This window comes from Crotalus tigris, unplaced genomic scaffold (assembly GCF_016545835.1).
Source record: "Crotalus tigris isolate CLP2741 ecotype Arizona unplaced genomic scaffold, ASM1654583v1 scf7180000024427.8105951120:4207309, whole genome shotgun sequence".
Taxonomy (NCBI): domain Eukaryota; kingdom Metazoa; phylum Chordata; class Lepidosauria; order Squamata; family Viperidae; genus Crotalus; species Crotalus tigris.
Genome location: NW_024100595.1, coordinates 4135020 through 4153276, shown reverse-complemented (window position 1 = coordinate 4153276; position 18257 = coordinate 4135020). Strand labels below are relative to the sequence as shown.

The following is an 18257-nucleotide window of genomic DNA, read 5'->3' as shown; positions in this document are numbered from 1 at the left end:
AGTAAATAAGGACCCAGATTGTTAGGGGCAATATGCAAGTAATGCTTACATGGTAAACCGTGCCGAGAGTGCTGAAATTGCTATGGAGCTGTATACAAGTCTAAATGTTATTCCTTTCAAAAATGGAAGAAGACATCTATTCCTGAATAAAATTCTTTGACCAATCATTTGTTATGTTGTCTTCAGCCAAATTAGGAATTAGGGCAGCATTTACGCTGCACTTAAAACCACACTAGTCTTTTTCCTAACTAGCTGCTCTCTGGTATTCAGCTCTTGTCTCAGCATGATAATATAGCACTTGGGCATAAAAATGCAACCTAATAAGCCACCACTTGAGGCCAAGATAGAGAAGACCTCCACAGCCACCATGGATTTCCCCTTAGTGCTTAAGTAAGTGGGCACAAAGGAGACCCAAACACTGCAAAAGACCAGCATGCTGAAGGTGATGAGTTTGGCTTCATTGAAACTGTCGGGCAACTTCCGGGCAAAGAATGCCACTATGAAGCTGATGAGGGCCAAAAGCCACATGTAGCCCAGCACAACATAAAACATGATCTCGGAGCCTTCGTTGCATTGCACTAAGATCTCATCCAATTGGGAATGCATGTCCAACTCTGGGAAAGGAGGAGAAAGTGTCAACCACACAGCACAGATGCTTGTTTGAATAAGTGAGCAAAAAACAATGACTGAGACAGACAGGCTTTTCCCTACCCACCACCTCATGCGGTTCCCTGGCTTTGTGGCTATGAAGGCCAGAACCACAGTGATGGTTTTGGCTAACACACAAGATACTGCAATGGAGAAGATAACTCCAAAAACTGCTTGCCGGAGGAGACATGTGACTATCCCTGGGCATCCGAAGAAGAAGAAAGAGCAGAGAAAACACAGCAGGAGTGAGAAAAGCAAAGTGCAGGTGATATCCCAATTGTTGGCTTTGACAATGGGAGTGTTTTGGTGGCGGACAAATGTCCCCATCACTACAATTGTGATTACAGTAAAAGAAACAGCAAAGCTAGTCAGGATTTCCCCCAGGGATTCTTCGTAGGATAAATAGGCAATAATTTTGGGAATACATTGATGGTGCTTCTCATTTGGATATTGTTCTTCTGGGCACCTCTCACATTGCTTGGAATCTAAAAACCATAAATAAAATCTTTAAAAATTCTATACATTGAATTGATATTAGGTTTTAACAATTATTCCTTGCTGAAACAGTTTTTGGAATCTTCACACATAAAAGTATGGTTGTATTCTGAGCAAGTTTCCATATTACCACTTCAATCTCATAAGTAGAATTGGCTTCATATAAAGAAAATAAACCTCTTTCAAAAATTGTGCCTTAGGAAAATCTTTTTAAAAGTTTATTTAATATGCCATATTTCTTGAAGAAGAGATTACAGACCTAAATAAAGAAAAACTTCTATTTAAAAAAAGAAGAAAAAAAACAAGGCAGGTGAGAGATCCCAATCAATCTATTCTTGTGTTTAAAATTATATTTAAAAACCCAAACTTGATTAGAGAATAATGTATTTTTAAAGAGATATTACCGTAGATCTCTTTTTCTTACCAGCCATGGTGGAAATGCTCCCCTCTGAACATTGCACACAGTCATAGCAGCAAACCTGTTTCCCCTCCTTAATTAATTTCCGGTACCCAGGATAGCAACTTTCTACACAGGTGGCAGAAGGCGGTGTCTAATGGGAATTGCAAAAGAAAATAATTAAAATTGGTTATAATCTATCTTTTACTCAATCAGTCAGCAGTCATTCTCTGTGAATAAATCCTAAAGCAATCATATTCTTGTAATTTCTATTAATGCAAATTTTTAAATTCCTAGAACTGATTGCTGGATTCAGTCAGAAGAGAGATGAACATCTTCTAACTGCTATTGAAAATTTGGATAGAAATCCCTTCACAACTCCTACATCATACATAAAGGAATTTGAAATATCCGAAGAGGGTCATAAAGGAATCTCTCACAAACTTAATGAGCTGTCTTAATTTGACAAATAATAAGAAATAAACTTATATGAGAAATGTTGAATTTCTAAGAATTTTGGTTGTTAATGACATCCATATTTAGTCTTCCTCACTTCCTTGAGCTGATGGCAAATATATTCCTGCCTAGCATTTGCTGTCCTTTTCCAATTATCTCTGTGTTGCACTGCCATTGGAGAATGGTGTTCTGATTCTCCATGTATAATAAATGTAGTCACAAATGAAGGCCAATATGTGTGTCCCAGGATAATATTGCAGGATCCAATCTGGGTCGGTCTCTGGGACCCGAGGTTGTATTCCAAGCTTTTGGACTTGTGTTGGAGCCCATCTTCTAGGAACTTCTCTCTAACACAGTATGTGTTGTTCTGTGTGTGGTATTTATAGTACCTGTGGTAAGTGGCTTTTTAGATGTCGATGGCTGGCTTTTAAGTCATTAGCGTGTGCTGCCCAGCCCTCACCTTTTAAGTACTAGGCTAAATGTAAATCATCACTCCTAATGACTGACAAGGGGACCAGGCTTCAATCACTTCCCTGGCTGTTTTTGTGCCTGCTTGTCCAACAATCTTAAAAATTGAAAATTGAATGTGTATCCTTGTCCATTGCAGTGTGAGGCTACCAATGAGTTCGGGGCTCCTCATCTAATGAATGTCAGGAATTCATGCAGGAGAAACAGTCCTGCATGAACTAGAACACCATATATTTCATAACTACATATCTAAATTCTGGTGCTGCTATGTGGATGAGATTTTTGTCATCATCAAGAGAAATGCACTTAAAGATTTTCGTGCCATTCTGAACTCCATCTTCCCCAACATACAGTTCACAATGGAGGAAGAAACAGCTAGGCGATTACCATTTGTAAACACAGAAGATGGAAGCCTAGAAACTACAGCTAAATGTCTATGGAGATTCTCAGTCATCCAGGTCATTGTTATCCCAAATATTTTTTTATGAGACAATAGGACTTTGTTGTTTTTCTTTGAAGACGTTTTGCTTCTCATCCAAGAAAAAGCAATAGTTGCTTGCATAGCTTTATGGGTGGGATTTCTAACTTTTTATTGGGGAATTGTTATGTATGTATGTATCCAGACTTGGTTTCACTCTTGACCATGCCGATACTTTGTAACTAATAAACATGTTCTCTAAGGAAGTTTCAAGCCTTGGAGTTCTGCTTTATTTGTCTCTGTCTGTCGGAACCATGACAGAATCATTACAGAAACAGTCCTGGGTGAGCTAGAACACCATTCATTTCAGAACTACACACCTAAATTCTGGTGCTGCTACGTGGATGAGATATTTGTCATCATCAAGAGAAATACACTTACAAATTTTCATACCATACTGAACTCCATCCTCCCTAATATACAGTTCACAATGAAGGAAAAACAACTAGGCATTTGCGATTTTTTGATGTACTTGTAAACACAGAAGATGGAAGCCTAGAAACTAGAATTAAATGTTTATGGAGATTCTTGTTATCCAGGTCATAGTAATCCCAAAAATTCTTTTTTACAAGGCAACTGGACTTTGCTATTTTTCTTTGAAGACGTTTCAATTCTCATCCAAGAAGCTTCTTCAGCTCTTGGATGAGAAGTGAAATGTCTTCAAAGAAAAACAAGAAAGTTCAGTTGCTGCATGAAAAAGCATCTTTGGGATACCTAGAAACCACAGTTTATCACAAGGCCACCAACGCTCCACAATTCTGAATTTCAGCAGCAACCATCCATTGTCACATGAAAGGAGTTGCATCAGAACACTATAAGGCAAGGTGAAAAGCCACTGGAGTAACCAGCAAGACAAACAGCTGGAGAGCAGATACCTACATGAACAATTCAAGCAGAATGCGTGCCCACAATCATTTGTCATAAGATGTCTATGCAACACAATGGGGAGAAAAAGGAAGAAAGAAGGTATAAGACCGACCACATGGCACAGCCTGACATACAGCATATCCAAAGCATTTCATAAGCAGTAGAATGCAGCTTCTGAGATGTGCAAGGGGGCATTCCCACCGCAGAGGCTATCATACAAGAACAAATTATGTCAATCAAGGAAGCAAATGCAGGTGTGGTGAGCGGAAGACTTGGGGTGATGGTCAGTTTTAGTAGATGTCCAATTAATCTCTCCTATTCTGTGATGAGCAATACAATGGGATAGCACATTAGTTCAATCTTGCCTGTTTTCAAAATGCATAAGCATCACTGCCTGGCGAAAAGCTATTCACTTCTCTAAAGCAGTAAATTTATTATACTTTTCCAAAGCACATCACTTGAAAAAAACCACTATATCAAAATTGCCAGCAGCTGTCTGTCCCCAGATTTTTTTTTTATTTTTTTTTTATTAAAAAGTTTTATAAGTTTTACAAAAAGAACAAAACAATACAAAAACAAAAAACAACATGTACAAAGAAAAAATTAAACATTACACAACAAAACCCCCCTTCCCCAACCCCCACCCAAACACCCCCCCTTCCCCCCCCGAGCTTCCCAGAGCAGAATATAGGCTTAATTAAAAAACAATTAAAAATTATGTTTATAAAAAAAGGAAATTATGACATTAAAATATATATGTATATATATATAAAAATAAAAATTATGAAAAGGCTATATAATATTTTTTTATATCCAGTTTAAATTGTATAAATTTTATCCACTTATCCCAAACAGCAAGAAATTTCTCTTGCGTTTGTTCCTTTAAAAAAGCCGAAATCTTTGCCATTTCCGCCTGATAAGACACTTTAAGAAACCACTCTTGCAAGGTAGGCAAAGATTCCTTCTTCCAATATTGCCCTACTAACAGCCTTGCGGCTGTAATCAAATTTAACATCAATATAACCTCCTTTGTATCACAATCAGTAACTATACCCAACAAAAATAATTGCGGAGTAAATTTTACCCTCCTTCTAAAAATTCTCTGGATATTCCACCATATCTTAATCCAAAATGCTTTTATCTCTCTGCACGACCACCAAATATAATAATAAGTAGCATCCATACAACCACATCTCCAACATTTAGGTTGTAAGTCAGGGTACTGGCTCACCAAAGTTCTGCGCCCATCTGATCATACAATCTTTAATTAGTTCCGTTTCTGAATCCAATTCAACTAAAACCCCATAAATCCTCTTAATGTGGGTTTGTCTTTGATCCTTCACTTGCTTAATAAGATTTTCATCTTCTCTAAGAAAACCCACCTTACAATCCACTTTCCATCTATCTACTAGTTGCCTATATTGGAACCAAGAATAAATAATATTTTCTTGTGCTAACTCTTCCCGTGATTTAAACTGCCAGTTTAGTCCATCCCATCTGAGTAGCTGTCTATAAGACACCATATCCATTTTAGCACCTCTTTTTATTCCTTCTATCGCATGCCAAGGTATAGCCCATAATGGTACTTTAAAATCACTTTTATAATATTTTCTCCAAATCCTAAGTAAAGAAATTCTTAAAATATGAGTTTTAAAGACCCAATCCATTTTTTTTATTAAATATTAAATAGGCATGCCACCCAAAAAGTAAATCCCATCCCTCTAGATGAAGTATCTCAGGATTTGTCAAATTTACCCAATCACTAATTAATGTTAGAACCACCGCATCATAGTATAATTTCAGATTCGATACCTTGAGTCCACCCCTCTCACGGAAGTCTTGCATAATTTTAAACTTAACCCTTGGCTTTTTCCCTGCCAAGTGAATTTATTAAGGCCTTTCTGCCATTCACTTAAATTAATCTCATTCTTCAAAATCGGTAACATTTGAAACAAAAAAAAAAACTTGGGTAGAATATTCATTTTTATCACTGCAATTCTTCCCATGAGGGATAATTGCAACTTCTCCCAATTCTTCAAGTCTTTCTGTACCCTAACCCACAACCTTTCATAGTTATTTTAAATAGTTTTGCATTAGAAACAGATAACATCACCCCCAAATATTTTACCTTATTAACAATTTCAAAACCCGTCAAATTAACCAAAGTCTGCTTCTCCTGACTAGTCATATTTTTAGGTAGAATTTTAGTCTTGTTAACATTAATCTTGAAACCCGAGACCAAACCATAATAATGAATCAGTTGTAATAACTTTACTACAGAATAAGTAGGTTGCGACAAAGTAACCACCAAGTCATCCGCAAAAGCTCTTAACTTGTATTCTTTTTTGTTAACTTCTATTCCTTTAATTTCCTGCGACTCTCGAATTTTGATCAACAATATTTCCAATGTTAAAACAAACAACAACGGTGATAGTGGACATCCCTGCCTAGTACCTTTCTCTATTGTAAAAACCTCTGACAAACCTCCATTAACAATAAGTTGTGCCGTTTGTTTTTGATATATTACCGTAAGGGCTTGTACTATCTTTTCACCAAAATTCATCTCTTCCATTACTCTTAACATAAAATGCCAATTCAGTTGATCAAAAGCTTTTTCAGCATCTAAAAATATCAGCCCTGCAGGAACTTGGTTGTTCTTATCTAAGTATTCTAATAAATTGATAATTTGTCTAACATTATTTTTCATATACCTTCCAGTTATAAACCCAGATTGATCTTTATGCACAAGGTAATGCACAACCCTCATAAGCCTATTTACTAAATTTTTACAAATATCTTATAATCCACATTTAAAAGAGATATAGGCCTATAATTCTTTGGTAAGGTAAGATCTTGATCCTCCTTTGGAATCAATGATATAAAAGCACTACGCCATGAAGGAGGAATCTCTAGACCCTGTAAAATATCATTAAAAAGATCACCTAATGGTTGAATCATCTCCTCCATTAAAGCTTTATAATAAACAGCAGTTAACCCATCCGTACCCGGTGCTTTCCCTGGTTTCAATTGTTGAATTGCTAACGCAATCTCCTCCTTAGTAATTAAGCCATTAATTCCCTGTTTCTGATCCTCTGTCAGTTTGGGGAAACTAACCTCACTTAAATATTTATTTATATCTAAGATTTGCACATCGGTAGATTTATATAATTTTTGGTAATAGTCCAAAAAAGATTTCTTGATCAATTCCTCCTGAGAGACTAATTTACCCTTATAATTTATTTTATCTATTATTCTCTGTCTCTGTTTCTTTCTTAACTGATAAGCCAACCATCTCCCTGGCTTATTAGCATTACAAAATGTATTTTGTTTCATAAACAATAAGTTAGTTGCAGCTTGATCTGCTAACAACATATTAAATTGTGTTCTTAACAACTTTACAGATTCTTTGATGCTTTCATCAGAAGGATTTAAGATCAAAGACTTTTCTTTTAATTTAATTTCATCTTCCAATTCTTTACGTTTCTGAATCTGCTTTTGCTTATGAGAGTTATTCATTTTTATCAAGATCCCACGCATAAATGCTTTACCTGCATCCCATACCATTGACATTGAAGTCCCCTTATACATATTTAAAGCAAAATAATCCTTTAAACACTCCTTTAACTTTTGAACATTCTTTTCTTGTCTGAATAGGTTTTCATTCACCCTCCAGGATCTTCTTTCCTCTTTTTCTTGAATCAGCTCCATCCAAACTGGACTATGATCCGTCAACGACCTAGGAAAAATCTTTACATTCTTTACTCTATTATATAAGTCCGTTGTAATAAAAAAAAGTCAATTCTTGAGAAGGATTGGTGTCTATCTGAAAAAAAAGTGAAATCTCTCTCCTCTTGATTACATTCCCGCCAATAATCCCTTAGTTCCCAGTCCTCTTTCATGTCAAAAAAGGCTTTAGGTAATTTTGCCTGTTTAAAAAAAGGAGAAGAACCTTTCTTATCCCTTTGTATATCTAAGACACCGTTCCAATCACCCATTAGTACCACGGATCTATAGTCCAACAAAGTTATTTTTTGATGTAACAACCTATAAAATTGTTCCTGTTGCTGATTTGGTGCATAAAGTCCCACTATAAGTACTTTCTTACCATATAAGCCAAGTTCAATCATCACATATCTTCCTTGGGGATCTGATTCTACCAGACAAGCTGGTAAATTTTGCTTCACATAGATAACAACTCCCCCCTTTTTCCCAGGAGCAGAAGATACAAAATGAGATCCCAGACGAGCATTAACTAAATATTTCTGATCCTTAAGTAAAATATGAGTTTCCTGTAAACAAATAACATCATTATTATGTTGCTTCGAATAGTAAAAGATTTTTTTTCCTTTTCTGAGGAGAATTCAATCCATTAACATTCCAGGTCAGAAACTTTGCCATCTCCCTTGGCCAGGAGCCTGGAGAAGACTCCTTCGAGATCTGCCATTGCTGCATGTGTTGCAGAATTCTTGGGTCTTGCTCCTCCCACTTTCAGAAGAAGATTCTTTGGCCTCTTTCTTACGTTGCTCCTTCTCCTTATGTCTATAAGCTGCACGGGTCATTCTCTGCTCTTTAACCTCCGTTTGACGTTGCCATTCAGCTTGCAGCATCCCAGCAGAGACCAGACCTAATGCCTCAGATTGCTGCCCCAACTCTTTGCCACTCAAGGATTTCTGAACAGATGAAACTGAGCCTGCACCCAGGACCGTATTATAAAACTCTCTAGCTTTATCAACCGTATTCAATCTATAACGCGTCCCCACATGGCTCAGAACAATACCCATCGGGATCTCCCATCTAAATGGCATCGATCTAACTTTAAGCTCATTAACTAGAAAAGAAAAATCTTTCCTATTTCTTAAGATTTTGGATGGGATTTCCTTTAAAATAATAATATCTTGGGAAGCAATCTGGAATCTCTTATTATAAAAGGCTTGTACAATTTCATTGCGCAGAGACTTCTTTGTAAAATAAATCACCACATCTCTAGGCAAATTCTTCTGCTTCGCAATCCAAGAGTTGACTCTATAAATTTTTTCCACTTCTCTGCATAATTCTCCTTTATCCATATTCAGAGCAATAGCTAAGTCAGTAAGCACCATCTCCATCAGGTCTTGATTCATATCTTCCTTAAGGCCTCTAATCCTCAAAGCATACTCCATCTGTCTGTACTGAAACATAAGAATATCTTCTTGTGAAGTCTCCACCTTCCTTTCCACATCTTGAAATTTCACATCAAAAGAATCAACTTTATCTTCCACTTCCTCTAGTCTCGAATCCAGCTTCACCACCACCGTAGCCAAGCCTGATACAGCTGCAACTATATCTTGCCGCAAGATGGTATTATTATCTTCTAATAAGTTCTTTATCCCACTTATCTCTTCTTTAATTTCAGATTTAATCTGTATGACAAATTGCTTCATTTCATCTCTCATTTGAGACACAGCATCTCCCATTATGCCTTTAACCTCTTGTACTGACAGACCTGGCAAAGGAGGGGAGGGTGGTGGCTGAATCGGTGGTACATGTTTAGATTGTTGTTGTGGTTGTGCAGTAAGAGTTATAGGAGAAGAGACCGCCTTAGATGTTGTAGAAGGCAGCTGTCTCTTTGAAGCCATTTTATATAACACAATTCTCACTTCCCTTCTCCCCAAAAAAAGGGGAGGGGGAAGAAAAAAAAAGAATTTTTTAAAAAGACAGCAAAAGCACTATAATCCTTAAAAATCCAAGAAAAAAAGAGAAAAAAAAATCAAAGGAGAAATCCAGTACCAGAAACAAAAAAAAAAAAAACCAAAAGCAAAATCATTAAAGTCCAGTTCTTTAAAAACAAAAGAGAAACAAAGAGAAAAAAAAAACTCCGACACTTTCAAAACGCCATCTTATTTCCTCTCTCCGTATCAACAAAAGAAAGAACAAAGGAGAGATGACCAAAACTAAATAAAAGAAAAAAAATAAAACCCTAAACTATATAAAAGAATCCTTTAAGCTGCTCTGTCCATTTTAAAAATTACTCACCAGGACGCTATATTCACGGAGATAGAGGCGGCGGTTTCTTTTGCTTCCAAGAAGCAAAAACAGCTGGGAGGCGGAGATCAGCAGGAGCTCCGAGGGAACACTCCTTTCACCCCCTCTAGGAATAAATCCAGAGGGGGTTCAGGGGTTCTACCTCTACTCCTGCGTTCTCTATCCCTTCCCTTTGCCCGGGAAGGGAATTCCGAACCACGGGCCAGCTGATACACGCTGCGCTCCGCGATTCTGACACCTTCCCAGCTGGACGGCTACAAGGTAGCCGCCATCGCCGCCGCCCCGTACCGGAAGTTCCCCCCAGATTTTTGAATTGGCTATGGGAAGGAAAAACTGTGAGTGGCAAGAGAAACATGCCCTGCAAAAATCCAGGGAGATGGGATGTGTAGGTTAGGCTGAAGTGGTAAATAGATTTGCTGATCTTTTTCATGCTTTGGTTCTGAAACTGATTCAACCATCGACTGAACAGTCAGATAAATCCATTAGTGGGAAAGTCCTCTGGACCCAGATGGTCCATGACCCCAGCCAGCAAAGCTCTCTTTCCCCACAATCTGAAAGTATAATGTAGAATTGAGAATTGTTTCATTTTTCCAGGATACAAAATTGTTCTAACATCATTAAAAGATTTCAAACAATCTTGGAACAATTCTGAGTTTACTTGTTTAAAATTCCAGAAATTGAGGAAATATCACCATTTTAGTGGGTTTTTTAAAATTCACCTGCTTAAATTTGGGATTCCGTACAATGGCAGTTGTATTAATGGTGAGGTCTTCCTTCTGAGAACTCTGAGGTTCAATATATCCAACTTGGACCTTCTGAAAGGATCGATTGGGGAAAGTAATCAAGTTGATGATATCGTATGCTGCTGCCAGGTTTCCATTCTCATTGAAAGCTATTTCTTCCCCAGCACTATTGTTGAAATGGAGTTTTGTCAGAAATAAACGAAGCTAAAAGATAAGAGAGGTAAGTGAGAAATAAATGCTAATAGTAGGCAATAGGATTTACAGTTTCATGCTTTGATTTACCAAATGGTGCTGAGCTTGATTTTTAATGAATTTTCTAACATTTGAGTTAATATTTTTTTATGTTCAAAAGCATAATTCTACTTTGCAGGAATATGTTCCTATTTTTTAAGTTTAAGTAATTAATACAGATTTTGTCAGATAGACTGCTCTTCCAAATTTTGCATTTCATGAGAGACAAAAATTATTGCTAAGAAATATAACAAAAAAACAGAATATTAGAATAACAGAATTGGAAACGAACTTGAAGGTCTTCTACTCCAACCTCTTGCTCAAACAGGAGACCATAGATCATTTCAGACAAATGCCTCCAGTGTCGGAGCACCCACAACTTCTGAAGGAAAGCCGTTCCACTGATCAATTATTCTAACTGTCAGGAAATTTCTCCTTAGGTTTAGTTGGTTTTCTCCTTGATTAATTTCCAACCATTGCTTTTTGTTCTGCTTTCATGTGCTTTGGAAAATGGCTTGACTCTTTGTGGCTGCCCATTATATCTAATGAATATCATAACAAAACATATTTATTAGAATCCTGTGCCAGAAAACATGATTAAGAAGTTCCTTTATGGCCTTTGCAGATTAAATCAGCTTACACCAAACATATCTTAGAGAAAGGTAAGTATTCTCATTCTATCATAACCCTGCCTCCAGCTTCATTCCATTATTATTATTTTGCAGAAATTCTTTCTTGTCTCTACTGTAGTAAATTGTTTTCTCTATACTCAGCCACAAAATGCTGCAAACAAGGTAATCTTTTACTGGATTTGAGAATTTTTTGGATTGAAGATTGGAAAGAGAGCAAAAGGCCTCTGGGGAAAAAATTACTTCCATATAGCTAAAATAATATCTGTAAAAAAAAAATCAAAATTGCAACAAGGAATAAGCACTTTCAGAGGTTACCACCAAGTGTCTAGACGACTAAAAATTATAAAGAGCAATTTAAAATATATATTATATATATAATTCTTCTACTCTAATGGAATAGCTAAATGAAGAACCTGGTATTGTTACTTGTTGCATGCCTACCTGTCAGGTGCAAGAAATCAGGAACCAGAACTGAGTTCATAAGTCGTACAGGTTTATTTCATTATACCTATAAATAAGAATATGAACTACTAATGGTCAAGGCAAATTGGTACCAGAGAAAAGTCAAGGGAGCGGAACTTAGGTCTTTTATGGGGGTACAGAGACACGAAACTGATGATGCATTTGACCCCACCCTCGGGCTCCGCAAGTAATCTTCTGTAATCTAAACAAAATCATGTTTTGTTCAACCAGACACTTTCAGATAAATGCAGATGGGACTGGAGTAAAAATATACTGTTAATGAAAGTTGTAAAAATTGAAATCAATATGCGATTAAAGCTACATTTCCATTACATTAGGAGGCACCATAATTCACCTGCCAAGGTTGGACTTTCAGAAAATTCCACTTCTCTCCTTTGTCCATTGTCTTCTTCCTGGTTCTGGGTGAATACATGGTATGGAGAACTTGCGCTACAGCATACACAGCATTGTAAATATTGTAGCTATGACCAGACATCTCCATTTCAAAGACAGTTCCGGGGAGACTCCGCAGATCCTCCTTCCCAGTGCAGCTTCCTTTGCCTTGTGCATATATATTGTATGTTGGAAATGAACAGGTAAATGCAGCACCCCAGAACTGAGGTAGGAAATACATTTTAGAGTGAAATGGATTTAGGTTCTCAAGGAACTCTTGAAAACCTGGTACCATATTTGTGTGAAGGGCAAAAGACAAGCTGCCATTGAAGGACAATGCTGTGAATTTCTGAGGCTCAAAGACAGAAATGACATCCCATAGAGCACTTATGATCCAAACCCTCTCTATGGGGAGCCTGCTATTAAATTCATAGCATTCAAGAATTACTCGTAAGCCTTCTATAGATTGCATGTCCCCATAAACAACTATTACATTGGTTTTACTATACCAGAGGAAAAGTGCTATGTTATTTAGATTATTCTTCCGGAAGGTACTGGGCTCATAATTTATCATTCTTGGAATAAATTGAATGAAAGAAATGCAAATATCTCTCTGAATTAATTTTGGCCTCAGAATTCTGAAAAATCTCTCTCCAGTGGTGTCTTCTGGGATGAGAAGGCCAATCCAATTCCATCCCAAATGTTTCAAGAGCTGAATAATCCCAACATAGTGAACATTTTCATTAGGAGTCATCCAGAAGAAAGAAGGAAACTGCATTTTATCACTCAATGCAAGGTCAAAAGAGCCATAACTGAGCTGCAGAATAGGAATAATAATGATGTACTTTTAGACTAAATATTGCATCAAAAAATAGAAAAGTACATTTCTTTGGGACACTGTTTTTCCATAGAAAATCTTGATGGGTGAGAAAAATACCAAATCTGGAGCTCAACAAATCTTTCCTCAGAGCTTTTGCAACCAGACTATCATTAGCATTCCATTCAGCACTTTTTAGACAAAAATCATCTCAGTCTTTGATTGTGTTAACCAGAAATAGAGAGGAGAGAGGAATGAGTAACAAGAGAGGAGTCTTATTCATTAAGGACCTGAAAGTATCTGAGAGTATTCATCTGGCATTTTATATTATAAGGCTAAGATAACTAGTGCTTTACTGATAAATGTATTTAACATTGTTGTGGCATTTACAGAAAGAGGAGAAAGTCAAAGAACTTGAAGCACACCCAGAAGATGGAGAGACAACTTCAGAGACATTATTACAGCATCAATTAGCAATGGATGAGTCCACCAGAAGTGCAAAAACCAGAATTTTGTGTCTCTCTCAACACCAGAAGAAGAAGAAGAAGGAAGAAGAAGAAGAAGAAGAAGAAGAAGAAGAAGAAGAAGAAGAAGAAGAAGAAGGAAGAAGGAAGAGGAAGAGGAAGAGGAAGAGGAAGAAGAAGAAGAAGAAGAAGAAGAAGAAGAAGAAGAAGAAGAAGAAGAAGAAGAAGAAGAAGAAGAAGAAGAAGAAGAAGAAGAAGAAGAAGAAAGAAACAATGATACCTACACCAATTCTTACAAACTAAATATGATGTTTGTGCTTATTAAGAATTACTGTGGTTGTAATAATAATTGATGCATTACATTTCTCTGGGAAAATAAATAAATAAAAACTACCCCAGATCAGTTCCCCAATATTGCAGCTGTTTTTGAGGGGTTCTCTCCATTTTTAACCACCACTCTTTTTTTTCTTCTGCATTTATGTGAGTCTGGAAACCTACCTGTGGAATTTTGTAGGCATTTAATGTGTTGGCCATCTGTATCGTGTTCTGGGAAGGGAGATCACCAATGACAGCCATGATGTTTTGCTCCTTTCCCCTCCTGTAATTGAGGGGACAATGGCCTTCAACAAAGAAAAGAGTCAAAAGGTTCTCAGAAGCTTTCAATGCTTGAAAACCATTGTCATAGACCTTGGAGACCAAGGTGATGTTGGGTAACAAGTTCTCATTCGTGTTGATCTCCTGAATGGCAAAATTGAAGGCTAGGATATGCTGTAGGTTTTTAGGCAATGGCCTGCAAGAAGAGTTTCAGTTAGTTCTACAATCTTAGAATGTGACAAGGATTGGATTTAGATAGACTTCTCTGATAATGCTTTTTCTCTTTGCCTAAAATGATGTATTTGTCTGCTTTAATGAGTATTAGAGAAGTGAAGAGTGCACCTATGTTTTGAAGCATTTCTTTGAAAAAAAATGATTTGTAAAATTCACTAGTTAAGATATTCCAGAGGTGAGGAAAGCATAGAATGAGGAGCTGAGGTGGAGTGTCTGAATGTCACTTGAGGATCAGGTGGGCATCTGTGCATCACATTTTGAGAAGGTTTTAATGCCATTAAAAGGATTATTTCATATATGTAGGGCAGCAATGCAATTGGAGGGCAGAAACGGATGGATTGAGCCAACTGTTAGGAGAATCTATATACTAAAGATGTAAAATTTTATCACATTGATATATTTAAATATGTCCCATAATAAGTACTGCATAATAAGTAGAAATCTCAAGCAACCACAATCTATTTAAAATAAAAGTCTAAGTATATTGAAGGGTTTGCAAATAAGGAATAATTGGTAAAATGTCATACAGTGTGATACGGTATGAGATCCATATATATATACATTTTATTAAAATATACATGCTAAATATTTTTGACAGTTTTTTTTCCATTTTATATACTAAATAAAAGAATAGAGGACCAGTGCTATTAAAATCACCCCAGGGAGTTTTTCTGATGAGAAGATTAATTCATGTGTAACAGTAGCCATATGAAAAATCGTGTCTACAAGGGTACATTCAATAGCTAATTCCAGCACCTGAAATATCATTAACCACAAGAGATATATTAAATAAGAATCATGCCTAAACCGGTTTTAATTCTCATCTACAGTGTGAACAAATTTAACCAGAATCTCTTGAATACAATCAAAAACATAAAAGGCAGGTCATGGTTTCTTTCAAAAGAGTACTTGCCATCCGTGCAAGGATTCTTCTGGTTGTTCCACAAAGTGGAGTAAAGGCAATTCAGGATATATAGTAGACACAAATTCTCCAATGATTATATCATTAGAGAGGGCAGGAAAATTAAGCTTAAAATGTCGTTTGTCACCACACATTGGGTTAAAGGTCTTGCTGAAAGAAGCCTGGAGGATAACGACAGAGAGTTAGAAACACATGGCAAAGTATCTGAGTCCTTTTGAATGCCAAAGGAATTTGGCTCCAATCACAGCAGTGCAGGCACATCTTCATCACAGCACTTTGCCTGCAACAATGAAAGAGAGTCTCTGTTGGTTTTATGCATAACTAAAGTTGTAGATTACAATAATTATCATTGGAGTGATTCATAATGCAACCTACTGAGCCTCATGAAGTTGTTGTTAATAGTAAAGTTAAACTGTTAAGTGTTTAAGTGTTCTGTGCTTTCCCCAAAAAAGAAGTTTAATTAATTAATTCTGACAATTATGAGGTAGGCAAACCCCTTTCCCAGAGCTACTCAACTATTTTTCCAGTTGAAGAAATTGTATGGTCCAAACCCATCTCTTGGCTATTCCTCATCAAGCAAGAAAGAAATGATCTGGGGATCATAACAGATTTGGGGAACCGAGTCGTTCTTTCCCTATCGAAAGAAAGCAATGCTGGTTAAAAGGAGGAAGAGATAATTTAATAGCCAGATAAATTCTCCCTTCTCATCTCACAACCTCCTAATTTAGAAGAATACTTATTTCTTCTGCCCATCACTTTGCTGAAATGGTCATATTGGAAAAAGAAACTCTGTAGTTTTATTAGAAGGGCAATTGGATGAACTGTGGAGAATGGAGACTACTTTGTAGGCACCAGCTACTTAACTCCTTAAAATTGGTTGTGGATGTTCCCTCCCCCTGGACTCCTGGGCAACTTCCTGTCACCATTATTTTCCCTCTTCATTGTTGAAAGAGACAGATAGAGCTACTGACTACTGCTCTATCATGGTGGCTGAACAGTTGTCTGGAAGACTTTGATCTTGATGCACTTTGAAAGAGGAAGTGAGTTTTGAGAGAGGGATCTCCTGCATCATTGCCTGAAGCAGTGGAAAAGAAGAGGCTTGGTCATCTATCAAAACTCACCATCCTCTGTGAAGGATGAGGAATGGCAATTCTTCTTTCAGCTTGAAATTAGGTTCACTATGACTAAACCATATTTCTATAGGTCCATCAGGTTGGTCTTATAGTCATTGCTTTTCTAAAAAAAAAAACTTCTTAAAATGGCAATCAAAGAGGTATATTAGGTAGGCACCTTGCTTTATATTATTCCAAACTCTTACATTGCTTTAATTGAAAAAAGAAACCCAGAAATTTCAATGGCTTTAAAAAATGGCATATACATAATAAATCATGCATTAAATACAATAGAAATAATAACATTAAAATAAACCAGCATAATTTTATCACTCAAAAGCTTAGTGACCATGCAGATATAGTTGTATAATTTTTTGCGTAGCAGCAAAGTGCTAGTTTGATGACTCCCTTCTCTTAGGAATTAGTTTCCATGAATGAATGAATGAAGTAAAGTATATAGTGGTACTTTGGTACTCAACTGCTTTCCAACTCATCAAATTTGGTAGTCAATACATTTCAACATGAAATTTTTGTGCTGATATTCGTTGTTTGTTTGATGCACAAGCTTGAACTTCTTGGCATTGGCTGCCATTATTCCTTATGAGAAAACATTGTTTGGTACTCATCGTTTTTAGTCCTCATCATGCTTCCCTGAACAAATTAACAATGACTACTAGCGTCCCATTGTATTTGTCAGTTGTTAGTTTGATTTTTTTTGAAGAAGTATAAAGAATAATTATCTCTTCTTCTGTTTTTTTCATTTTTGGAGAATGCAACTATATTGACACATATTTCCACTTTGTCATTTAAACACTCATTTTGTCTTTAACATGTTAAAATGGAGGATTTCAGCATCTTAACGAAAGATAAAGTAGAAGCAATGGAGAGGTGTAAACATATTCTACAATTTTTGATGTTCTACAACTAAATAGCTAATGTCATTGAGGCGTGAAGTGACCTAGAGGTAGAGCTCTCTTCGCATAATCAGGAGGCTGTGGGTTTGATCCTATGTGTAGTGGAAGATATTTCTCTCTCTGGGCACAATGAGTAATTGTCTGCTGCGAACTCTGCATAGACATCAGGAAGGGCATCTGGCCAGTAAACACTTGAGCTCCATTCAGTTGCCCCAACTCCACCCTGATGCAAGGGATTGCAAGGTTGTTAAAAGAAAAAAATAGCTAATATCATTATATAGAGCAGGGATGTCAAACTGCCGGCCCCGGGCCAGATGCATCCTAGCAAAACCACACCCAGCTCAACTGCTTTGAAATTCATTGAATTTGATACTCAACACATTTTGATGTGAAAATCTTGTCTCGGTACTCTTTGAGATAAAACTTGTTGGTGTCAGCTGCTTTGTGACTCACTATATTATTCCAAATTTGTTTGGTACTCATTGTTTGGTATTCACTGGAACCAATTAAAGATAAGTACCAAGGTACCACTGTATAAAATTGAAACCAGAAGATTTTCTTTTGGAACTATTGGATGAAGAATTTGGAAAAAAAATGGAAATTTATTACATATGTTGACAGCAGTAAGAATCCTATATGGACAAAAATGGAAAGGCTTGTTAATTCCCACAGTGGAAAAATGAGGGAAGAGAAGCATTTTATTGCTGATTTATTTACTTACTCAATTTATAAGAACCAGTATGGTCTAGTGCAGGGGTCTTCAAACTTGGCCCTGTTATGACTTGTGGACTTCAACTCCCAGAATTCCTCAGTCAGTGTGCCTGGCTGAGGAATTCTGGGAGTTGAAGTCTACAAGTCATAAAAGGGCCAAGTTTGAAGACCCCTGGTCTAGTGGTTAAGGTATTAGGC

General features: G+C 36.8%; 1 protein-coding gene across 1 annotated transcript; it reads right to left on the bottom strand.

The window, feature by feature from the left end:
* Window positions 1-210: 210 nt before the first annotated feature.
* Window positions 211-14148, bottom strand: LOC120302215 (vomeronasal type-2 receptor 26-like). Its single transcript, XM_039330292.1, has 3 exons — window positions 14071-14148; window positions 1568-1694; window positions 211-1133 (listed from the first exon to the last, which is right to left on the bottom strand). Exons 1-3 carry the CDS (start codon window positions 14146-14148, stop codon window positions 211-213), a joined length of 1128 nt encoding a protein of 375 aa, XP_039186226.1.
* Window positions 14149-18257: the final 4109 nt, after the last annotated feature.

Coding starts and splice junctions, on each gene's coding strand:
- LOC120302215 (XM_039330292.1), bottom strand. CDS start 14,148: ATGGCTGTCATTGGTGATCTCCCTTCCCAGAACACGATACAGATGGCC. Junction 1,695..14,070: donor ATGCCTACAAAATTCCACAG/GTAGGTTTCCAG, acceptor AATTCCCATTAG/ACACCGCCTTCTGCCACCTG. Junction 1,134..1,567: donor GAGCATTTCCACCATGGCTG/GTAAGAAAAAGA, acceptor TATGGTTTTTAG/ATTCCAAGCAATGTGAGAGG.